Source organism: Canis aureus, chromosome 18 (assembly GCF_053574225.1).
Source record: "Canis aureus isolate CA01 chromosome 18, VMU_Caureus_v.1.0, whole genome shotgun sequence".
Lineage (NCBI taxonomy): Eukaryota > Metazoa > Chordata > Mammalia > Carnivora > Canidae > Canis > Canis aureus.
In genome coordinates this window covers 12798824-12823981 of record NC_135628.1, presented here as the reverse complement: position 1 = coordinate 12823981, position 25158 = coordinate 12798824, and the positions used below count along the sequence as shown (strand labels likewise).

The 25158-nt window shown below is 44.2% G+C and overlaps 1 protein-coding gene and 1 long non-coding RNA gene across 10 annotated transcripts in view; one reads left to right on the top strand and one right to left on the bottom strand.

The window, feature by feature from the left end:
• Positions 1 to 25158, bottom strand: part of ELMO1 (engulfment and cell motility 1) — a 525893-nt gene that overhangs the window by 26697 nt on the left and 474038 nt on the right. For all 6 annotated transcript variants that reach the window (XM_077856191.1, XM_077856193.1, XM_077856195.1 and 3 more), the window contains 2 exons: positions 15156 to 15319; positions 7125 to 7237 (listed from right to left, as the gene is read on the bottom strand). In XM_077856191.1, the coding sequence (XP_077712317.1) occupies positions 7125 to 7237; positions 15156 to 15319 (277 nt within the window). The remainder of the gene's footprint in view (positions 1 to 7124; positions 7238 to 15155; positions 15320 to 25158) is intronic.
• Positions 1133 to 9234, top strand: LOC144288581 (uncharacterized). Of its 4 annotated transcripts, none has more exons than XR_013356551.1 (4): positions 1133 to 1260; positions 1471 to 1592; positions 3989 to 4232; positions 8976 to 9234. It is a non-coding gene; the product is annotated as an uncharacterized LOC144288581 (long non-coding RNA). The 4 variants fall into 4 exon arrangements; XR_013356552.1 differs by lacking the exon at positions 8976 to 9234 and adding an exon at positions 6123 to 6353; XR_013356553.1 differs by lacking the exon at positions 8976 to 9234 and adding an exon at positions 5004 to 5121.

Below are 25158 nucleotides of genomic sequence, written 5' to 3'. Positions count from 1 at the left end.
ATTTCAAAGGGAGAAAATAAAGTTACTCCCTGAATAATTTCCAGTCATTTCAATTAGGCAAACATATAATCATCAGTCCTCCATGAGGAGAATACATTTGGGAATTGGACTTGTGATTCACAACAGGAATTGTGAATTCCAAAGGAGCTGGCCGTGCTTTGGCCGTGAGCATCAACAGTGCTCTTGGGGGGCCTGCATGATGGGCTGCGTAGCTTCTTCCTCCCCAAAGGGAGCTTGCAGCTCGTCTAAGTGGCCTGCGGAGACTGTGCAAAGCCAGCTGGAGAGATTTACTATGATGCCTCCTTCCCGACACCTCGGCAGTGGGAGTTTTAGCTAGTGAGCAACTGAAGGGTGTCCAAAGCTGGCAAGGAAGTCAGTGAGCTGTGCCCTGGGACACGCTGGTCTTATTCTGAGTAAGGGCCCAACCTATTCTCTCCAGGGATCCCTCACTTCTTAAGCTGGGATAAGCTCTAGGGGTAACGGCAGCAACCCAAAGCCCAAGGGTCAATATGACGCAATCAAAGATCATTCATTCTCAGGATGCTGGGGGAGCATTACAAAATTTAAGTGGTACAGATAGATTGTGAAGTAAAATGCACAACTTATATTCATTTGTAAGTCTTCCAAAATCTCTGCCGCGTATACTTTCAAGGGACGTTTATTTATCCAATGAATATTTGCAGAGTGCCTACGAGGCAGGCGCATGGCAGTCTACTGGGTACAGCAAAAAGTCATCAGTATGAAAGGCAGACAGATGTGAGAGACAAAAGCCAAGAAGTTGAAGGACAAAGAGTTCCCCAGGTTCTTGGTGGCAACTGAGAGAAACATGGTGGAAACACCCGTTTCCTAGGTTTGGGAAGTAGGCTTAGGGACTCAGCAACTCTGACTGTACCACAGGGAAAAATGGGAATAGGGAAGGTCTCTTGTGCAACATATTCTCCAACTCAGAAGCTAACAGAGAACAGTGGCCAGTTATCAGGGTTCCTGGAGGCAAAGCAAGCATCGTCTTTGCAAAGTTGCGATGGCCATTAGCTGAAAGGGAACACAAAAGGCTCCCCAGAACCCTGCCATGACAATATCAGGTGCACAGCTGATGGAATTTCCTCCTTCCAGAGGCTTAGGTTCTCTTGACTTTTATGACACCACACTCCTCTGGTTTTCCTCCTGCCTCTGGCTGACTCCTCTCCTTCCTAAGGAGTTCCTTTTTCTCAGTCTACTACTAAAATGGGAGAGAGCAAAAAAGATCTGCACGTCATTGGTGTAAGTGATTACTTTGTTCCTCCCCATCAAACAGGAATCTTGGATGGATGGCAAAATATTAGAGACGGGGCTGAAAAGTCTTGGGGAGGCTGTTTTGCTCATAAGCCAATGGGTAGATATCATGCCAGTGCCTTCCTCAGGATAAAGGCTGGAGTCATTAGCTCTGGGGAGGTTTAGAGGCATCATAACTGGTGTATGTCTGTCTCCAAGGTGGAGCTGCTGTAAAGGACAGCAGAACTGCCAGCCCTGAGCAGCACAACACGCCGGCTCATCGCAGGAGACAATTTTAGTGTCAGCCAGCAGCAGCAGCTTGATTTTCAGTTTCTTTTATGGTAAGAAAAATGTGTATTTCTTTTCAAAACCCAGCGTGATGTTACTAGTTCCTCAATCCCTCTGGGCAATGAATGAGTGGATCGTGTCACTAAAAGCAATTAGTAGGAAGCAGTGAGAACATTATCAAAGATTGTTTACTAGCATTTAAAGAATAAACAGGAGTTAATAGAGAGGTCTTCCAGCCAATTATGAGTGTTAGCATGCTAATAGCCATTTCTTCATTCTCCAAATTCAAAAACTGACAATGGAGACAATTTTGTGCTTCATTTTCTCGTTCTATCTCTGTACGCGTGCATTTGTGTGGGTGTGCGTGTGTGTGTGTGTGTGTGTGTGTGAAGAATCAGAAAAGAAAGCCGGTTTTAGAGCTCACAAGCCTGGTGAGAAGGTCTCCAGGGCTGATTAAAGCTATTCCCAATGTCGCATAGATCATTATGGAGCTAATAACCACTGACAACTGTAATTCTTGCAGCTTTGTGTGATAGAGAACTTTCTGAAATGACAGAAATACTCTGTGGATACTTATCCAATAAGTAGGAAAAGAAGTTTCAAGTTTTATTTAATTCCAATTAAATGAGCCATAGGTAACTATATCCAACAGTACAACTAATGGTTAGTCTCCATCATCAAGGCTAGAGACATATTTAGGGCTGGCCAGCAGGACTGCAGGGGAGCTGGGCAAGTGGAATACCAGCTACTGTTGTTGAGTGGGAAATGCTGGGCGGGTCAGTGGGGCACAGGGCACAGCAGGAATGGAGTCTTGATCAGCTCTGCTGTGGACTCAGGGGCACATCTTTGTCTTGGGTACAAAGCCCCTGGTTGGCAGATACGTGCTGCCCAGGGGGCCCTGAGAGTCCTGTTTGGGAAGCAGGTGACTTTCACTAAAGTGAGATCTTAGGGCACTTCCATCAGGATTTTAGAGCTTTCCTAGGTTAACCTAAAATGTGCAACATCTTTAGAGTGTGCAGGTCTTTTTCCTGCTCAGGCTTGAAGCTTTTCAAGTCATAAAACACAAAAGGGACCCCAGCAATGGTTTTAAAGGGAAATGTCTTCTTTGAGGGGTGATGAGATACCAGATTCCTCTGCTGGTCCAGTAAAGGAAGACAATGAATATAGGTAGAGACAGAGACCCATCCTGCCTTCCAAATCTTCCTCATTTCACTGGACAGTCTTCAGAATGAGAGATGGCTCCCTGCAGACTGCTACTTTCTTTCACAACAGAAGAGGACTCCAGAGCCCCAAATCCTATTAAAGATGGTTTGGCCTAAGTGCTACTTTGGAGTCATACGCACCTGGCCCTCACACATCAGTTAAGTGGCCGTGGCCAAGTTACAAGAACCTTAGGGATTCTGTTCTTTTGTTAAGTAATGTTAATTATCATATTAGTAAAACATATATAAAATCTCCATTTCTGCACCCTGCACAGAGGTGGCTCACAACTTCCTGTTCTTCCAATGAATGGCAACCCCTCTTGTCCACTCCTGCTCCCTCCACCTTCCAAGAACAAGGATTATCTCTTATTTCGATCTACTGGAAAGTGCTCTGTCCCTGAAAATCAACTGGATTTTCTTCCTTTGAAAATCCACTTTTATTTATCCTTGCTTTTTAAAAAATTTTTTATAAAAAAGGGGTTATGATAAGGTTTAATTATTGAGTGAAAAACTTCAATCAAGGATAGAGGAAGAAATAGCCTGCTCCTAACAAGAGTTCATTTGGTTACCATGCCTGAATATACCACTTGGCTCCAGGTTTTCTTAGTGAGCTGAAAGACCAAAGTAAGGTATATCCCTCCTGGAAGCAGCGTGGAAACATGCCAGTTCCTCAGGGGCATATGTTTTGCTCACTTCCGAGTCCCTAATTAAAAGTTTATCGAGTTCATGCTTAGAGAAGGGATGTTGGCCAACAAAATGGACAGTGTTTTCAACGAGAAGCAAAAGTTTCATATTATCATTTCTTGTAATGACATTCCACTGTGTAGCCCTGTGCTTTTATCAAGGCTATTCAACACAAAGGATTCTGAAAGACCCTAATCTCTGAAATGTAAGGAAAATAGCAATTCCTGGTCCTGCAGATTCTCATGATGCAAATAATGGCTAACATACACAACTTCTGGAATTTTACCTGAATGCTGTCCTGCAGAAGCCCAGGAGACACAGAAGCAGGGCAAACTATCTAACTATCTTACTCTGGGGTAAGAACAGAATGGAGTGAGGTTTAGTTTGTGAAATCCTTTGTCACTCTCTTGCCTGTGTTTAAAAACCTATATTCTGAGGATCTATAAGCTAAAATTAATGCTAGATATCACTAAAGCATGTTAGACAACGTGCAAAGCACTCTACTGAGTGCTATCAATGCAGGGTATTATCTAACCCTTACTTACAACTGTTTGTAACTGCAGGAACTGACGTCATTTGACAAATGAGGAAATAGGACCATGGACAGCGGTCTAGAACATTACCCAAGGCTACCCAGCTAGTGAGCGGGGAAAGCAAGGCCTTGAAAGCTGCTTGATGGGTCTCTCATGACTTACTGCCTCCAAGTTCTAATGTGGTCAGAATTCCTAGAAACCCAGATTTGTGAATCTCTACATCAGTCTAACCAAGCAGCAGAGCTGTGGATGAGGCAGTCCGGATGATGGGCAGGTATTAACTCGGGTCTTCTAGCCAAAGGCAGTGTTATAAAGGACTCTATCTGTTCCTCTGCTTTCCAGTGCTCTGGGACAGAAAGCTCTTTCATATTATCCCCTGTAAAGCTGATACCTAAATTGACTCATCACTATTTGACTCACTGTCGAATAAGTTTAAATGGAGCGTGGCCACCATTCCTTCCCAGTGTGCTTGCTCTTTGACCTGCGATGGCACATGGCTGTTCCCTTCTGGGAGCGCCTGTGGGAGCACACCTCTTCCGAAGGGATTAAAATGAGTTTACATTGTGTCCTCATGAATCTGTGTGAATCTAAGTGGAATGTTTCGATGGGGTGATAGGAAACCAATTTCAGCACTGTCTGCTTTGAATCCCTAGTTTTAAGCACATAGACCTGGTCACCAGCTCTTAAATTCATTCACCAAACACCAAAAGGCCTTCCTTTCTGCACCCAAAAGGATGATTTTATATTAAATACAGATGGCCGGGCTCTCTAAGGAGCTTGACTGATAAATGTATAATCCAGGTGCTAATAATTTTTTGTTCATTAGGTAATTCGTTTTTAGAAAACCGGAAAAATTTGCAGATAATTGGCTGACACTTCTTTAGCCAAAAAAAAAAAACAAAAAAACAAAACAAAAAAAAAAAAACCTCTGTCATAATTACACCTAGGAACAGGATTATTCTAGTAGAATCTATCCCTTTCAGCCTAGAAAGGGAAGACTCATGACAAAGTAGACTGGAAGGTGAAGTTGAGCTCTCTGAATTAGGTTCCGGAGGATTCTAACTGGACGTCAGTGGAGTAACTGGATGAAATGTATCTCCGTGCCATCTCCTCCCTCCTTCTCCTACTTCTATGTCCTTTGGCCAAGTGAATAAAAACTTTATAAATCATCTTATGGGCGCAATATGTCCCGACTATTGATTTTTCCAAAGGTGATGAAGAGATCAGGGATAGAATTGACTATCTGCCCACCTGAGCAAAGAGATAGATCATCTAGTCCTATTCTCCCACTATAGTAGGTGGGAAATTGTAGCCCTGAGAGGTCACGTGTCTGCCTACAGGCAAGGCACTCAGCTGGCTACTTAGGGTTGGGAAGCCTAGAACCCAGTCTACTCACTCCCAGCACGTTGCTCTTTTCCTACACAATCTCCCAGAAGAGTAGTAGCTTCCCTCCGTTGTTGCTTTCCAAGAGCTACAGTCGTGATCACCTTCCCTCCCCACGCTAACTTTAGGACACAGGCATTTTGTCCTCATTTCAGATAGGGGAACTGCCCGTGGTCACACAGCTGGTCAGGCACAGAGGCAGGACTGCACCCATTTCATCGGGCTCCGGGGCTCTTGTCCTCACCACCACGCCCCACTACCTTCTTGGAGCAGCATCTGCCCTGATGACAACATCCGATGCAAGGATTGCGGCGAGAAAGGACGGGAGCTCTCTCTTCTGCTGTTCTCCCAACCAGAGCCTTTCTCGGCCCCAGCTGTAACTCAGCTCTGATTATTATTCTGCCCATTGTCTGCTCCCCTGAGGCCCCTTCTGAAGCTCACTGCTATAGCTTTCCATCCTCTGGGAACAACCTACATTTTCATTTCTCAAGGAAGCCCTGCCTTCGGAAGTTCCTTAATATGATTTTTAACCATCATATTTGAAATAGTTTTGATTTTACTCAATATCCAGCACAAAGCCATTAAGGCAAATGGCCAGGGGGATGGGCCCAGCATAAAGAACACGAAGGATGTTTGTCAATAGTGGGTGAGCTCTGTGTCTGAGCAGAGCATCTGCTCGCTGGCTTTCAAAAATATCTACCCAAGTTTCTCCTGGGCCGTAACTGGTGTTTGTTCTTGGTATAGTTGCTACTGCTAATGTGTGTTCTTCACCTCTCCCCAGATCTTCTTTTTCAGTTTTATTTTCTGACTGTGTGTTTAGAGGACAGTACGATGTGAATACTGTGACTTTGTAATCAGCAGCCTGTCAAGAGAAGAAGAAAGCCATCCAAGGGCTTCACTTCCCTGACTCAGAAACACCTGGAAGTGCTCCCTACCTATTGGAACTAGTCTAATGGCACCCATTTTGGCATGATATTTTGGGATTAAAATTCACTTGAGACAATTCAGAACTTCTTTTTGCAAGACTATGAACATTGATTGATCCTATCCTGTCTTGGTTCACTGTTACTTATGTCTCCAAATAAAGTAATTTCACCTAGAAGGGAATCAGTATGGGGGTTTGAGAATCAGGGCCATTCATGATGGAAGTTCAAACCCAACAGTGGGTGCCAGCTTTCCTGTGTGTGCAAGCTGCATCTGTCCACGACCATCCCGATACCTTCCAAGTTGGTGCTTTAGAGATTTATTTATTAAGAGTTAGTGGACAGGGTTATCTGTCAAAACAACAGCAGAGTGAGTCATTAAAAGTAAGGCCATAAAAAAATAAAAAGAAGGGCTATAGGGTGGCTGGAGTATGAATCCTTGCTCTTCCACAACTTTGGGCAAGTTGCTTAACTCCTCAGTCTTGGTTTCCTTATCTGTGAAGTGGTGTAATCACAGGGTTACCCAGGGTTACCAGGAGGATGAAATGCGTTAAAATAAGTAAAATGAGAGCTAGTACGTGGTAAGCTCTCAATACATGTTAGCTGTTCTTGAACAACTACTAGGAGGCTCAAGGCACTAAATAGCTCAGCATGGCTCTTCAGTTCCATGGGTCTTCTGGTAATTCTCTGATTCTCCCTAGGAATGCATGGGGAGTCAGAATTTACCTGGGCCGCTATTCTCATCCTAAGTCCCATGCTGCATGGCCAGCCCTTAAAGCAGCACCCATGCCCCGTGATTCCCCGTGGAGCGGGCCGCTGCTCACCCTAGCCGAGGGCAGGGATGGCCCGAAGCACAATACCTTGCCTCCGCCGGCTGTTGAGTTTCCTAAAGCAGGTCCCCTCCACGAGGCGGTTCAGGCGTTGCTGTTTGATCAACTCCAGGATTTCTGGTTGAATCTTCTCCTTTAGTTCCCTGTGAAGGACAAACACACATTGCACAGCATGCCCTGAGAACAGTGCGTGGTTGAAAGGGCATCATGGGCAGATGGGGCAGGAAGTGCAAGCTGCATCTGTCCACGACCATCCCAAAACCTTCCAACTTGGTGCTTTAGAGAATTATTTATTAAGAGTTAGTGGACAGGGTTATCTGTTAAAACAACACTATAGATTCTCTGACATTTACAGAATATTCACAAAAGCACCAGCCGCTTCAGTGACGTTTTGCTAGACCAGTCTCCTGAGAAATGTCTTTCCTTGTTTCACAAAGCCACAGATAAAAACTCACGCAGAAACACACTTGGCTTTGCCAAGGCAGTAAACCTTTGGTCACATGTCCTCCCTACAGCAGGTAAGCTCCCGACTACATTTGTGATCTGCCCGAACAGCAATATTGGGCAGGCATGTAATCATTAATTCCACAGCAAACACTGTCCTGGGCAAACCACAGGACCACAGTTTGCTTTCCATTCTATCACTCACAGATGGGAACAACACATCACCCCAGATCCCAGCCCATAGAGATTGGCATCATGATGGGACAAATTAGGGATTATTTGCATCTTGAGTCAGGCTAATACAGAGTAACTTAGTTTTAGATGCACTATGCTGTTAAGATATCAGGATAGAGTACAGTGTTTTCTAAATCTCTCTTTTTTTTTTTTTAAGAGCAGAGATTTAAAAAAATTTTTTTTAAAGATTTTATTTGTTTATTCATGAGACACACTCTTTCTCATGAGAGAAAGAGGCAGAGACACAGGCAGAGGAAGAAGCAGGCTCCTTGCAGGAAGCCCGATGTGGGACTAGATCCCAGGACCCCAGGATCATGCCCTGGGCCAAAGGCAGGTGCTCAACCGCTGAGCGCCTGCCTAAAAAAAAATTCTTAAAAATATTTTATTTATTTATTTGAGAGAGAGCAAGAGGAGAGAGAGGTAGGGAGCAGAGAGAGAGGGACAAGTAGACTCCACAAGGAGCCCAATGCTGGGCTTCATCACAGGACTTGAGATCACAACCTGAGCTGTAATCAAGAGTTGGATGCTTAAACGACTGTGCCATCCAGGCACCCAGGAGCATAGTTTTTTTTTTTTTTTTTTTTTAATCATCATCAAATAAAGCTAGAGTTGTTCTATTTGAGCTGGACAGGGAGAGCCGTCAGCAGTGTTAAAGTAGTGATTAGGATATAGAACTTGAAAGACTTGGGTTTCAATCTAGACTCTGCCCATGACTTGCATTTCATGTAGCTCATCTAAGTGTCAGTTTCCCCATCTGTAAAATCAGGATAAGAATCTTTTCTATGAAACTGCTGTGACTCCCAAAGGAGACAGTGTGAGTGCAAGTGATTTATAAGCACTGGGCAGGGACAGGAGGTATCACTGAATTTGCCTTGACAATATTCTCTCCTTTCCTCAGGCCAACTCTTCATTTGCCCCTATTTCACTGTAGTCAAGGCTACCTATCTGTCAGCTTCAGCTTTAACTCTGGACCTGCTCTGGAGTGCAGGCAAACTGTCTACACAGGGTGTTCAGCTCACGGAGGGGGTGGGGGGGAAGGCACTCATGCTTTTAAGTGTCTGCTCTGAGAGCCAGGTAGTAGTACTATCTGATTTTAGCTCAGTGAACATCCCCTTCTCACTTTCTTTCAACCCCCCCCCCCCAAGTTCTGGGAATAGGTATTAGTGTCATTAATAAGTGGGTATTATTATTTCTATCTTACAGATGGGGAGACAGCTCACAGAGGTTAGGAGTGGAACTCAGTCATCTGCCTGCGAACTGCTTCTATTTACACATGAGATAAAGAGAATTAAAAAGTCACATCAAAGGACCTGGCCATCTAACAGGGTGTGGTAATACTCTGCTAATACATATTTTAAACTCAAGTGGCTTCAAACCTCCTGTCATTTGATACTGTTCCAACTGAACATCTATAAACCATAATATGGAGATTGAGCCCTAATAACACAGCTTGGTACATTTGTAGAGCTTTCCTGTGCAGATCTCCAGGGTCTCGTCTCAGGCTTTCAAATATGAAAACTATTTATTATCAGTGTTCGGCTTTTCTAAAATGGACTTAGTAGACTGCAGCTTTGATGAGCCCTGCTCTGGATGGGAGAAGCGGGGGGCGGCGGGGGGAATGCTGGGGCAGCCACACGCCATATGGAATCACTGCTCCTGACTTCCAAGACGAGGCGATGGGGCAGAGAGGACGACACTGCACCAAGGGATGGAGAAACTGGAGAAGGGGCTTGGGAATTTCACTGACTCTCAGGTTCAGATGTACCTTTAAATAATAGTGTTAGTAGGCCGGAGTTGAATTATTAAAATGGAGATAAAGATGCAGGGAAGAGGACCAAAGGAGGAAATAATTGAAAGTACTTCCGAGTCATTTTAGTTGATGATTTATGACATTTTAGTGTGAGACCCAGATGTGCGCATCATAACACCCTCCATTATTAGGGAAACATCTCCCGGGGTTACACTACCAGAGTGAGTGAATCTGCTGCTGCAGGAGTTAGGCGTTCCTTGTTGTGAACCCCCAAAGGCCTCCAAAACATGACTGGGCAATGAGAAAAAGAGGACAACTTTTCTTTTTGTTTCTAAGTGATTTCCTCTTCTTTCCATGCAAATGGACCCACTTGCTATAAAATTCACTCATCTTAGGAAAACATACATATCACACCTACACGGTGTGTCTGTGGATGAGATTTGACCTCAGGGTAATCCAGCCAATAACACCATGGGCAGCAGTTGGGAATAGAAATTCTCAGCTTGGGGTCAATGAGGCCAAGGTTATGGGTTTACCGCCTTTGTTTTCATAGATATTCTTCTAATTCTGTCTAAAGGCAGTGTAAGTAAATAAAAGAAGGAAGATTAAAGGGGGTAGGGTAAATGAGTATGTGAAGAGCAACTCCAGGTCCAGCATGGTTTCTGGGAGACAACCCCAGGTCCAGGCCCAGTGAGGCCAGCACCATACACAGAACACAGACGGCACCACTGGATCAGTGAGATGTCTCTCTGGACCTGTGGTCTGCCCTACTGAGCTGCTACTTGGGTGTTCGCCTAGAACAGAGGTTGGCACACATTTTCTGTAAAGGCCAGACAGTAAATATTTCAGGCTCTGGGGCCCATATGCTGTCTGTTGTAACTACTCAGCTTTGCCACAGTAGACTGAAAGCAGTCGACAGTATGCAAACACATGAGTGTGACTGTGTTCCAATAAAACTTCATTTACAGAAACAGGTAGTGAGCTGGATTTAACCCAAGAGCTATCTATACTTTGCCGACCCCTGATATCTAAAAGGGTTCTCTGATGACTTTGGGTGGGCTGAGTGACAGTGTCTGTTTCATGGAAACTGATCTCTGTCTTGACACCGAGGGTCTCCAAATTCAGTCCTGGTACTTCTTCTGTTCTTTATATTGTAGATTCATGACTTTAAATATCAACTTTATGCTGACAACTTCCTAAATTTATATTTCCAACCTGGACCTTTCAGCTGAACTCCAAATTCATCAATCCAACTGCCTGTTTGGATGTCTCACAGCCATCTCAAACTTGACATGTCCAAAGCTGAACTCCTGACCCCCTGTCTCCACCTGCTCCACTCTTTCTCTCCTTTGGTTGTTTAGCTCGAAAGAAACCGTGAGCTCCTCCTTGACTCCTCTCTCTGTCATATCCAATCAATCATGAAATACCATTGCTTCTTATCTTCAAAATCTGTCTAAATCTATTGTAGAGACTTTAATCACTTCGAATCATCTCTTGCTTGGATTATTGAAATAACTTTACTGGTCTCCCTGCTTTCAAACTCGTCTCCCTAGAGTCTATTCCCAATATAGTGGCAAGAGGGATCATTTAGAAGCCCAAGTCAGAGCACATTAATCCTCTGCTCAAAACCCTCTAGTGGCTCCCCAACAAGGCCCTCATAATCAACTCCCAGCCACTTTTTGGGACTCACCTCCTATCATTCTCCTCCTTGCCTATTTCTCTAGCCACAGTGGCCCTTCTTATTGAGCATCCAGACCTACTCCTATCTCAGGGCCTTTGCACTAGTGGCTCTCTCTGCTGGAATATCCTTCTCCTAAATATACACATAGCCTGCTCCCTTAGTCCCTTCAACATCACTCAAATGTTACCATCTCAACTAGAGGGATTTGCTCTGACCCCATTAAGACTGCAAGCTCTGTTTCCATTACCCTGCTTTATATTTCCATTGTCCTTATGCTTTTTAACAAGCTCTAATCTTGTTTACTATGCTTATTATCTGTTTCTCCCCACTAAAATACAATCAATGCAGGGCGAGAATTGCGTGTTCCTCTTCACTGCTGAATCATCAACACACAGAACAGTACCTGGTACGTGGCAAGCATTTGATAAGCATTTGTCAAGTACGCTGAACACTGAAAATTACATGACTGATCAGACTATCCTAGTAGCACTGGCTAAGTGAAATCCCTGACCAAAGCTTGTGCCCAATCTTTAGATTGAAGCCAGATATGCAAGGTAGGCGGTTAGCCTTATTTCTGGCTCTGTTTTTACTTTTTCTTTCTCACCTATACTCCCACTGTACCTTCTGAGATAAGGTGAGACATATACAAATACGTTCATAGTGTGAGTTTTACCATTTATATACCGACAGTGAAACAACATGTCCCGTTCTGGTTATCAGCTAATGATAAGAGTGACCATTTCTCTGAGTGGATATTATGTGCCAGAATATATGCTAGGTGCTTTTCAGGCTCTGCATCTTGAATCTTCATAACAGCACAACCATGTGGATAGTTTAATCATCTTCTTCTTTAGACATCAGAAAAACAGGCTTGGAATGGGTTAGATAAGTTGTCTAAACAGCCACATTTCTAAATAGTGCCCTTGGAGTCTGATACCAGATCTGTTAGCTCCCTGGGTGTGGATTTCCTACCTTTTGCTACTATGCTTCATTGGTATTTATACTTGCATCTCTGCTTCCCCCCAATGTAGTGTTAAATGACCTGTTTTTGGACTATTCAAGCTTTAATAGCCATTAACTTGGATTAATTGTGTGGAGGGAATTATCTTCCCTGTAAAGTCATGCTAAGTGGAAAATAACAAATACGTCCTCACCAAAATAATCAGTCAAGAGCTAAGAAATACAATGGAGCTTCTTCAACCCACTGGATAGTCCCCCTAAATATTTGCTCACGCAGAGTGTGCATTTTTCTTCTCTGGAAACATAATGTTTTATAATAATGGGACATGCACCTCAAAAGATCTCTGCGGCACTTAGGTTTGCCATTGTGCTGTGTGCGGCAGGCACAGAGGGAGCCAGGCAACAGGGAGAGCGCTACGGGGCTCTAGAGGCTCGTAAGGGCACGGCCAGCAGGCTTCTGTGCTAGCAGGCAAGCCCCAGCCAAGTCATTGACCCAGTGTGCAGAATGAAAAGCTTGAACTAGATGACCTTAAAGGTGCTTTTCAGCTCTACATTTCTAACATCCTAACCCCTGAGCTTGGTGAGATGAGTCTCCCGTGTGCTCTCATGACAGCCCCTCACCCAAGCACAGTCCGTGCTCATCCTCCACTCCTAGTTTTACAACCTGGGACAGTGTGGGGCGCGTGGTGGTGGTGGTGTGGGGGGAGTCAAGTGTCTCTGCTTGTCCACAGCACTCGATACATATTTGTTAAAGGAATGAATGAGCAAATGTAAACCATCATACATAGCCTGTCCCTTTCTTTCTGTTGACACAGGTTTGTCCCATGAGCCATTTAGGCTTCATCCAACCCCACAATGAGTTCCTGTCCGGTAGGTCATTCTAATAGACAAAATATCACTGCACAAGAAGCTGGTGCTTGGCTCCCACCTACCCATTTCAAAGGCTAAGATAATGATCAGGCTGGTCCATGGCCTCCCCCTTAAATGCAATAGTTTCTGACAAGTCTTTATGACTTTATCTCAACGATGGCAAGAACTCCAGTGAGCTGTAGTGCCGTTTAGTCCCATGGCCGAATGATGATGCCAAAGTGACATACACACAGAAGATTTCCTTTATATTTACATTGTTTCTCCTTACATAATAAACGTAAAGATAAGAGCTTCTTATAATTAAGAGAAAACTTCAGAATGTCCTGGGCAGAGTCTCAGGAAGTAAAGAAATGAAGCCCCAACAGGAGCAAAGGGTTTACATTTCACATGTAGTTAACATTCTTACTTAGAACAAAGTCATGGTCAAATGTTAATTTGGGATCCCTTGGCCTTCACTGCAGTGGTTCCTTGAGTCTCCCTTTAGGTTTTATGAACTGTTGTCAAAAGCATAATAAAGCCTCCCTGTGTTTACACGTCTGCTGAAACAAACCTTATGAAATCCAACATTTCGGTACTGTATGCCCTGTGATGGGACGAGGTGCCACTCACTGTCTCTCTCTGCAAGTGAGAAACCACATCTATGAGGAGTCAAGCATTTATTGGAGGGCTTTCTGTTTGGTATTTTAAGATGTATCTTCTGGTTGAGGACCAATACAAAGTCCCAGCAGCACCTGCCGCAGAGCTGGCTGGCGCTCAATGCAAGTACGATTCAGGTGTCACCTGATGCAAGCTGAAGACCCCGGGAAGCATTTCTGTCCCTTGCTGCCCAGCTCCACTCCCACTAAACACTACAGTTTTGCTCCACAGAGTCTACCAGTGTTTCTTAGGACCTGAAAGCAAACACAGTAGGTAGCTGCAGACCTGTGAACTTCTATAAACCTCATCTTAGTCTTACACTTTGCAAAGGAGCTCTGCTGAGGTGGAGAAAGCATGAGCTTAGGGATCAGTGGGCTGGAGTTCAAGTCCTGGCTTCTCACCTCTCCAGACTATTCCCGCTCCTTGAACGGAAATAAGATCTACCTAATTCACACAGATGTGAAGAAATGAAACAGCGGGGGGTAGGGGTGGGAGGGTTCCTTTGCAAACTGCCAAGCATTAAAAATCTCAAATATATAAGAGTAAAAAACAGAAGGAGGGGCAGATAGAAAAACGAATCAGAAACAGAGAGGGGGTTGATGTCATAATGACACCTGTGTGGTAAGTTGGCTTCGTACGAAAGTTCGGAGGAAGCTGTGTCCAGTCTTCTGAGGGAAAAATGAGAACAAATATCACACACTTTCCTTACCCCCACCTTTTCTCCTGTTTCTTTCTCTACAAATTATAAGCGTAACAGAACTGACTTAGCTCTTAGAAAAAGACAAGGGAAGATAAATAGGCCAGTTCTAAGAAAAGATGAAGCAAACCAAGCAGTCTTCGTGTCGGAGGCTCAGAACACCCTAAAGATGGAGATGACAACTGTTGCAAGTGGCATCTGCTACGAAGTCCTATAAACAGGGGGCTCTGCTGCTCTCTACCTGGGCCTAAGGGCTCATAGTCACAGGGGCTGATGCAAGATGCTCTGGGGTGAGGCAAAGCCAATGGATGAGGCAGTGAGGAGTGAATGTCTCTCTTCTTCTTCTTCCCACTCACTATTTCAATGTTCACACTGCCTGAGCTAAGTGGGCCTTGCTCTGGCTGGGCAGGGCATCTTGCTACTCAGAGGCACCTGCCAAGAAATAGCTTCATGGGCAAAAAAAAAAAAAAAAGAAAAAAAAAAGAAAAAAATTATCCCAAGATAAGAAAAGGTGCTCTCACTTTTCAGCTACAAATTCTCAGAGGACTCATCAGTAAGCAGGCCGCTTCCTGGTTTAAGTCCTGCTGCCAGCACCTGTCACCACCTTCCCCTCGGCTGCCTTCCTCAGGGAGCTGCTGAGATGTAGGGAACTGAACACTTCTGGAGTGTCTTTGGTTGGCCTTCTGTAGAGAGGTCACAACACAGCCCACTTGGGTGCATGTGACAGGCGTTTGGACCAGAAATGGTGGGTCAGAGCCTCCAAGGAGAGAGAGCCCAGGGGTTACTTACAAAATCGGGCGAGACTGGAAATCTTCCTGGTTCATCCTCTCAGACTGACGGATTTTCAGGATCTCAGTGTAGCTCAGGTTCTGCAGTTTGCACTTGAACTGGTCCAGGGAGCTAGGCTTGGTTGTAAGAGCTCTCATAACCTGCTCCTTCACCACCTGCATTACCTGTAGATGAAAGGAAGACCATCATTTTCCTGGGGGTTGTCCTCGCCCATCTGGAAAGATCTTCCAGACTTAAGGGCTCCCTACACCCCTGCTTCCCTTCACTTGCACTCTCTCCAAACCTTGAGAGTGCTCTTCAAAGAGCAAACTGCCATAATGTACACCTTCCACTTTCTCTTGTGCGGCTGGAGCCACAAGGAAGGAGATGGATCAACTAATTTGGAATTGGGAGCAGTGGGCCCGGCTGGGAGGAGTGCTCCATTTGCTCAGCATATTACAGGACTATCGCTGAAGTCACACTGGGAATGATGCAAACTTCAAAAGCGAAAGAAGCCTAAGCAAAAGCTAGGAGTCTGCATTGCTGCTATTTTTTTCCGGAAGAAAATCGCTGAGACACAATTAACTGTGGAAGTCTGGTTGGCGTTGGTTCAAATGAACGTGAAATGATACCCACACTCGCCCCTCCGAGAATGCTTTCTCCACATAGTTAAGGCCTGAGTGTTCATACAAATGAGGGATTTGGAAATGTGCATGTGCTGCTGCCTTCTTGAGCCAGGCACTAAAAAAAGAGATCTATTAAACAGAACAGACATATCCCATTGGAAGTCTCGAGAAAAAAGAATATGGTAATGTGCTGCCAAAGGACAGGGCCAGCCCACAAGGAGGCAATTAAACATTGCCTTTATTAATGTGATTTCATCTTCATCAGAATTTGTAAAGCAGGAAAAGACCAGAAAATACATAAGGCATCCGAGAGATGTGTAGCAATCTTTCTGTTCCTTTTTTTTGATCCTCCACTGCAGAGGAGAACAATTGTTACCACTGACAAGGTATCTACTGTGTGCCAGATACCGTGGTGGGAGCTTCATGTGTGTTCCTGATCTTAACCCACTCAAGTCTAGGAGTTAGATGTGGTCATCCTTCTATTTACATATGAAGAAACTGAGGCTCTGAAGTATTAAGTAACTAGTTCAAAATCATACAGCTGGTTGGTTGGTGGATCAGCTGGGATCTGAACCGAGGATGTGAACACTCTACCCTACTGCCAATCATGCCACCTTCTTGGAGTCGCTTAGTAAAGTAAAAATGAGAGAAAAATCACAAATGTACCTCAATTATAAGCTAGGTTCTGTGCCAGACACATGTTTATTCATCATCTCATTTAATCTTCCCTCCAATAAAGTAGAATAGGTGTTATTATCACTATTTTAAGACAAAGAAGCTGAGACTGAATGATTGAGGACTTATCCAAGGCCATATGTATCTAGTTGAATTCTATGACACCAGGTAGCTCCATGTGGTGGATACAGCATGCACTCAATGTTGAAGAGCCTTGGGGTGCTGCTTACCCTTTATCACTACAACTATGATCCCACTCTACTCCTTATGGCTTCTTACCAGTTGTTGGTTGAACAAACCATGCATGGTAGGTACTTGGTAATTGCTCCTGGACTAGTCCTACACCAAAATGCGTTCTCATGAAGTGTTACTGTAACAGAGGTACCAATTTTACAGCATGGGAATGACTGTGGCAAACCCGAACTCCAAGTGTGCCTGAGTGCTAGGTGATGGGAAAATCTCCCCACCTTAGAAGCTATCAGGCGACTGAAATGTCCTCCAAACACCTGATGGCTCCTTGCACTTGCTGAGCTCTGTTTAGTGGTGCAGCCGGTCTCCCATGGTACAGGTTGCTAAGCAATCCACTCAGGTTTCTTTCGCCAAGTATATGTCTCTCTCATAGCTGTCCTGTCACCTAAGGATCCGTCCATTGACCTGCAGGGGTCTACAGGACATTGGGAGGTAGAACACCTGGTGGTGAAACTACACTGGCCTCCAGGAAAAGCTAGGAGCTGCCTTGGAGGCCACAGGTGAATCCAAGGCCATGAGTCCCCTCCCCAGGGATGCCAGGTGCCCTCAAGCTCTGTAGTCATCTGCTGACCCATTGCTTTTAGTGCCCCCACGCTCCAAGGACCCCAGATCAGCCATGTTTTCCTTTAGTCAACTGAAAATGTCTGAACTGAAGGGAAGACAAGTCATAAGTAATGGCAATAAAAACGAACCTGTTTTGAAGCGATATCAACCCTCACTTTCCCTTATATGCTTCTGATGTGTAGGAACTCAAGTTCACAATAAGAATCCCCTCCACCAGGTAAGACATTTGCATTTTCAGGAGGGCTTTCTGGGAGGTAGTTCATGAAAAATGAATCTAATGGCAGGAATCTCAGGAAACTATGGAAGAAAACTTGGGAGAAGGTAGATCTCTATCAAGTACTCATAGATCTGCTTTATCCAATAGGCACCATTGTTCTCTGAGGACCTGTGTGCCATGCCTGCCCTGTGAAGGGGCCGTTGCTGGTGACAGCAGTGGTATAAAGACATAAAGGCAACTGTCCTCTTGTCCTCTGATTCATGGGTGTTTCGAGGACCATGATTGGGTCCTTCAGTCTAACTCCATTGGTCACCAGCTTACCATACACCAGATGATATTGATAGAAGCAATTAATAAAAAGTTGCTTGAGAAGCATCCGTTATGAAGTCAACACAACAAACATCACTGAGTACTTACCATGTGTCTATAGTGGGTGAAGCACTAGGAATTCAAAGGTGAATAATATATGGCCCTTGCCTTCTGTGAACTAATGATCTAGTAAAAGAGTAGTCAGACATGGGACATGGGCAATGATCATGACAATAGAAGAGTGGATATAATAGACAAGACGGACTGGTGGCCTTTGGTGGCAGGTGGGGGGGGGGCATTTCAGAGAAGAGATCCTATGGCTTTTGCAGGGAGAATGGGTATTCAATGCTGTGGGAAGAGAAGAGTAACCTGAGCCCGACCCCGTCATTAACCCCTTTGAGCCTGGGCTATGTCTGAACTGGAACCAGTTACATAAGCATCGTTTCATGCTCCCAGCATAAGGGCAGAAAGGAAAATTTCCACTTGACCTTCTACCTGATTTGTTTCTTTCTTTCTTTTTTTTTTTTACTCAAGCAAAATGCTAAATTTGGGATGCTTGACAAATTTTGAAATTGTGACCATCTTATATCATGTGGTATAAACGGTGGTTAAATTTGGTCAAGGCTGAACTATATAACACTTTGCTGTTTCATGAGAGGGTCATCACAGGAGTGGCCTCTTTCCCCATTTAGAGAAACTCAGAGTTGAGTTGAAGAGATAATTATCATCTCTCGATTTTATTTGACCTTCACGTGGGAGGAAGGACATGTAAGAGAGACTAAGAGTGATTAGAATGCCAAAAATGAGGAAATAATTTTTAAATAGAATTAGGTTACAGCTGGGCAAGTTTCAGAGGCATCTCCACTTCCCTCATTTCATAGACAAGGAAAGAGGGCCAAGGGATTCTCTCGCTTCATGTGCTGCTTAAGGGGCTGTCGCAGAGACAGTCCTCAGACCACATGGGATTAGACACAATGATTACACTAGTATAAGTGGGCATGTGACCTGAACTGACCAATCAGTATCCTTCCCCAGACCTCTGCCTTGACTGGAAGCAGAGCTGAAGCATGCTCTTTTCCCCTAAAATTGACAAGTAATAACACTGTCTCCTAACATGTGGGAGAGTGGAAGATACTGACACTGATTCTATTGAAATAAAATCTATTGGAAGAAGGGTTTGTGTGTGTCTCTGTGTGTGAGACAGTTAATAATGGTTAAATTGCATTCAACCATAATGTCAATTCAATCCTGACATTTGGTGGTTTTGTTAGATGAACGTTTTTTGTCCCCATTTGAACAGAATTCTTATCACTTGCAACTTAAGATCTCAAGGAATACATGCAATGAAGTCAAAGAGGAGTGTCAGCTTATGGGATAGAGGTTGCCCAGATTGGGTAAAAGTAAGAGAAGGAAAGCTGGATAGAAACAACGAAGCTACTTCAATAGGATATAACTTTAAAAAAATCATCTTTATTTATATGCTCACGGTTGTACCTTTTCATGGAAATGATGATAATCCCTTACGGTGGTATAGGAAATTCTTCAGCTCCTACTTATATCTTATGTTTAAAATCCACTGTTAAGAGTTACAATTCCTCTAGCTTAAGGCTTTCATCTTTTGCTAGATGTAAGAACCCGTAAGTGGGACAATCTTTTAAATTCCCAACAATCACTTATGCCTCAGTTTAAAAGTGAATATCAACCATTTCTTAAGAGTAGGTTGATAAGAAAAGAAAGAAGAAGCCAAGGGGGGCACCTGGCCCCACGGAAAGGGAGGAAAGTGGTTGGTATACAGCAGAGAATGGAAGCTGGTGGAGACAAAGACTGGCTTTGCCTGATTTACTTCACAGTTTTGCTTGACTCTGGCCCTGAGAAGGTCTATGGTCACTGTGTGTGCCACAGAAAATGACCCCAGTGAAAGATGTCATTGATTTTTTTTTTTTACAAAGACAAAATAGTTATATAAATCAAATATTCCTCTATTTCTTTGCAAAGTAGCTTTCAAAAGGGCTACAATTAATGGTGTTCAGTCGCTATCAATGCTCTCTATATACCATTTCAAATCAAGACACTCACAACCACCATGCTTGACTCTGTCTTCTTTGGAAAATATCAAACCTTTTCTCATTGTTTAGAAAACCCACAGATGGTGTTGCAGAGGTATCAGCAAATCAATGGACTTAAAACTTCTTAATTACAGAAGATGCTTTGCCACAGACATCAAATGTGCTTTCAGAATCCAAATTCATTTACTGGTGTTTTCTCAAGGTCAAACTGTGCCTATGGTGTGTTTCTGGAATTTTTCCAGCACATGTTCTCTGTAATAATGTCACAAGTTCCAAAAAAAAAGTGGGAGTCCCATAACACACATGTACTTCAAATGGAGAAAACCTTTTGGCTCGTTGGAAGATTGGGTTAAAGATGTAAGTTCTGGGGTCCCCTGGCCCCTAACTATGCTCCTGGTTTCCCTGTTGTTCATTGAAATGCGCTCCTGTGTTTTATTCCAACATCCCTTGAGCCTCCATATGCTCCAAGTCTAATCACCAACTTGACTCCACCTTCATACCACAATCCTCATCCAGCATTATTCATCCATTCTCAAGCACCTACCATGTGCAAGGCACCATAAGTGAGATACCTGAAGCTTTGTATCAAATGAGCTCCTAGTTTGGGCAAGTGGATAAGACATGTACATATTTACCTCCTCCAAGGGAGGAAGTGATATTACCATCGTAATATCAAGGAAGCAAGGGGGAGACATTCATTCCCCAAATATTTAGCCCCTCTCAAGTGCTGACACACTGACAGCACAGCATCAGGACTTTGGCTGGGAGAAAAGACCAGATGTGGATATGATGAGAGGCAGAGAAGGAGCCATATTGTTGGAAGAAACAGCATGAGCCAAGGTTTGGAGAAAGAAGAGCATAGCCCTGGGTGGGACGAGTGTATGATGGTTTCATTTATTTGGAAAAGTGAAGTGGGGCTAAGAGGTAAGGCTGAAAGTCAGGCTGGGCCAGACAGTGGTCAGTATGTGGGCTATGATGAAAATTTTGGATATTTTTCCCCTGTAATTACTGATAAGTCACCAGGGGATTTTGGTGGTATGATGGAATTCCATACTATAAACTATGTTGGGGCGCACACAAAAATTGGAGAGGTTCTGCTTGGAGAGGCATCTGGGGAAAGGAAGACATTACAAAGGACTCATTCTCCCTGCTCAGTTAGGGTAAGGAGGGATGTCAGAGAAATCTGGAAGGCTGAGACAAGACTGGTCAGAACTTGAAGGACAGATGGGAGTTGTGAGGTGAAGAGGGGAAGAGAGTCCAGGTAGAGGGACCAGCAAGAGCAAAAGCTGGAGGAAGGGGGTGCATGGCTCAGGCATGAGACAAAATATACTTTGGGAGCCCCCATTCACAGCTTTCAGCAAACGGATGCTACTTGTTTCAGGATGGCTTCTCAGCCCAACACACATAATTATAAAGTCAGGCTGCGATCTTCCTCAAGATATTCAATCCTTCTGAGACTCAGTTTTATCATCTGTAAACCAGAAGTACTAATCATTTAAAAACCATCGAGGTGTTGCTCATTAGATAAAGCCTCATACCCTTTCTGGTACCCTGTGGATATTTGCTCACTATAAAGGGGAAGTAATAGTTCAGAATTCACAGAGGTTTTGTGAAATCTAAATAAGATATTACTTGCAAAGTACTGATACACTAAATGGAACATACTAGACACGCAACAAATGTGATGTAATATTCCCTTACCTTTTGAGAATGAAATGACCTATGTCAGAGATGTCTCCTATAAAAAAATAACCTCAACAGAGTATTCCCAGACCACATCAGTATCAACCTGGGAACTTGTCAGAAATACAACTTCTCAGACTCACCTGAGACCTACTAGTAAGTAACGCTAGGAGTGACACCCTACAACAGTCCCTCCGGGTGATTCCAGCTCTCACTCAAATGTGAGGAGCACTGGTCTCAGCAAACATCCAGCACCATGTCTCAGCCTTCAGTATGGTATCTATGGTGGTTCTTGTCTATCACAATAAAGCAGTTATGTCAGTTATTGGTGTTACTTTTCCCCTTTCTAGGTATTACAGTAACCTAGACTGTAAATTGGTAGAGGGCAGGCACTATTTCTTATTTGTATTGTGATCCCTACTACTTAACACAGTATCTTCCAGACTTTAATAATGGTTGATATATTCAATGCCGAAGATGCTTAGGTTCCCACCTTTCATCTGTAGAACTAGACAAATACATCCTTAAGAGAATTATAAGACTGTTAAGGTGGTTTTCAAAGCGCACTTTTACAAAGCCTAAAAAATAAAGTCGGTGGCTTTGAAGTGCTGTCTTAGGGTCTGAGAGGTCATTTTGGGGCTTTCCTTCCCAAGCTGAGCTGGAAAAGGCTGGTCAGCGGGCTGAGCAAAGGGTTTCTGGAAAAGCCACTACTGGGCATTGCCGCTAAAGTGGGGGGAAGGGTGAGCACTTAATAAAAATGTCCATCTACCCAATCAGTGGCAACCCATTAAATGGATTTATCTTCATAATGAAGAGAAAAGGCTGTCATGGGGAAGACAGATGTCAACACAATCCAGCTTAAAAATGAGTCATGTGGGAGAACTTTCATTGCTGGGCTTCGGGACTGGACCATTTTTCTTCCTGAGAATGTTCCTTACACACACACAAAAAAATGACTGAAGACTAATAAGGACCAAAAAATTGGAAGGATTATGCCGGAGAGGTGTCTGGGTGCTCATATACAGACAGGAGGACTTTCCAAGGCCAGGGATCATTTTGAAGGGCTCCTCTCCAAACTTAGGATGTGAGGAGAAGTGGCCTTGCCCAGAAAAAGTACTGGAAGTTAGGGTAAAAACTGGTGACATACCTGGCAGCTGGTAAGCAATGACCAGCAAATGACCTAGATGCAGGCTGTTGATCCGCCCCCCTCCCCAAGTCCCCTAGAGGTCTTTAAAATTAGGACACCTTCTGGAAACTAAAAATGGTTTCACTTTGTAGTTTTGCCACAGCTGGGGAGTGGAATGCCTAGGCTCGTCCACACAAATGAGAGTTTTTGCTGAATGGTGTCAAGTGTATTACATGTAAGGGGAGAGAAAAAAAAATAAAAATGCTTCTGGACCCAAGGAGCAGCTTTTAGGTTTTCTGTATTTATTCTGGGTGTGGGCATAGAGCAGAGGTTGGCAAATTTCTGTTAAGGACCGTATCATGTATGCAGCAACTACTTAGCTCTGCTTTGGCAGCGTGGAAGTGGCTGCAGACAAGAAGTAAATGAATGAGTGTGGCTCTGTTCCAATACAACCCGATTACAAAAAACAGGTGGTGAGCTAGATTTGGCCGATGGGCAGTAACCTGGCAAGGCCTGGCAGAGAGGAAAAACACCGGCTTTAGAGTTAGGCAGTGCTCATTTAAAGTCTGGCTCCACGACCCGCTGAGCTAGGTGAATCACGCAGCTTCTCTGAACCTGTTTTCTTATCTATAAAGTGGAGGTGCTCATCTTTAGTCTGTATTAGGAGATGCCCAAACATTATACCCACCATCATGAGGTTTCCTGTGAATCCCGGTCCTAAAGACAGCTTATCCAGAGAAAAAAGAATCCTCCTTTGCAGCATGCAAATGACACACGTGATGACACGGGGCGTTTATAACACATGTAAGGCAGGTCAAGATTATATTTAAGTTGCACTGAACAGAACTGATTTCGAGATTTTAAAGTTTTTGTTTTTAAAAAACAATGTTTTCAACCGCCCCTTTTCCCCCTGCCTTCCCCCCCCCCCCCCCATGAATGGTTTCCAGGCTTTGAAGATATTTTGGCCTGTCCTTGCTTCCTCCTGCCACATCTCCTGCTGGGGTCTGACCAGTGCAGTCCTCTGGTGAGGGGCCTCGTGGGGTCAGGCTTAATGTAAGTGGACAGAAATCACAGATCAGCCCAGTTGGTGTGCAACCCCCAGCCCCTCTTGATTTCATCATGCATCCTCAATTATACCAGAAGAATTTGAAGCATTTTGTTCATTAATAAATGCAGAAAAGCTCCTTTACATTTCACAGTGGACGTGACCTGATCTTGGCAGGCAGTCATAACAAGAATCAGCAGGTTACTTAACTTCTCCCTCCCTGCGTCTGTTTCTTCAGTGAGTCTCTAACAGCACTCTGAGCTCTGAACAACTAGGGTGTCTGTCGGAGGGGGTGATGATGACCTAATCCAGAGCCAAAGGCCAGTGCTGTGTGTGACGTGGGCAGTGAGGTCACTGTAATTTTTCTTAAGATGGTATTTCTGAAGCCAGCACCTGCTAGGCTTGTTGTGCATCACATCTAAGGCCAAGATCCGTACCCCAGAGCTGAGAGAAGCACAGTTCATTGCAGCCCAGAACTTCCCACTGGTTTGACTCTTCTCGAGTTAGAGCCTGGAATGCAAACTGCTGACAGTTGGGACCTGTTCTTTAGGCGGCCATATATCTATACCTGTACTGGTGACCGAAATGAGACTCTGAGTTGCATTAAGTCTTCGGTGAGGGATGGAAAACTATGTAGCAATGATCAAAATAACAGAACTACCTGTGCTTGGAAGTTGGGAATTTTCCTCCAAGGATTATACTTTTTAAGAGTGTTGTGAAATCGACTCTCTTCTTGAATAGCTGTTCCTTTTGTCTACTTTGTGTCATTCTCACCAGCCCCTCCCTGGGCCTCTGGCCCATCATTACCTGTCCTGATCTACCCAAAAGCCTCTGCCCCTTCCAGCCCCTGCTCACAGAAGCTGGATTGTTTCCAAAATGCAAGTCTGATCGTATCATTCACCTGCTTCAAACCTATGATGGTTCAGCACTGCTTGTAGATGAAGACCAGGCTCTCTGGGTGACCACATGGGCACTCATGGTTGCCTTCCAACTTGTGTTCTAGCAGATGCCTCCTCTTTGGCTTCACCCCCCCACACCCCACGATCTAGCCCCACTGAGATCCTTTTGGTGCCTTGAACTTCACCCTGGTGCCTTCATTTGTGCTCTTCCTTCCACCTGTGAATAAAATTCTCCTAATACCTGCTCATTCTTCAGGTCCATAAAATCCTCCTCTTGCCGTGCTGCCCTCCCCCCAAAGGTGGTGTTGGTGCTCCCATTCTCCCATCATAGGATTGTCCCATAATGTCATGAACTGTGTCTTTTGTTTACTATGGCATATCCAGAGTCTGCACAATCCAATCACTCAGTAGTTACTGAGAAAATATCTATTTTAACTTATGACTGATGGACTCATCAAGTAATGAAGAGAAAGAAATAGCTTTAGGAATCAGTAATTCTCAACCCTCAGTCTACAATAAGATTTAAAGCATACCTTTAAAGATTCTGATTTGTTTGGTCTGGAAT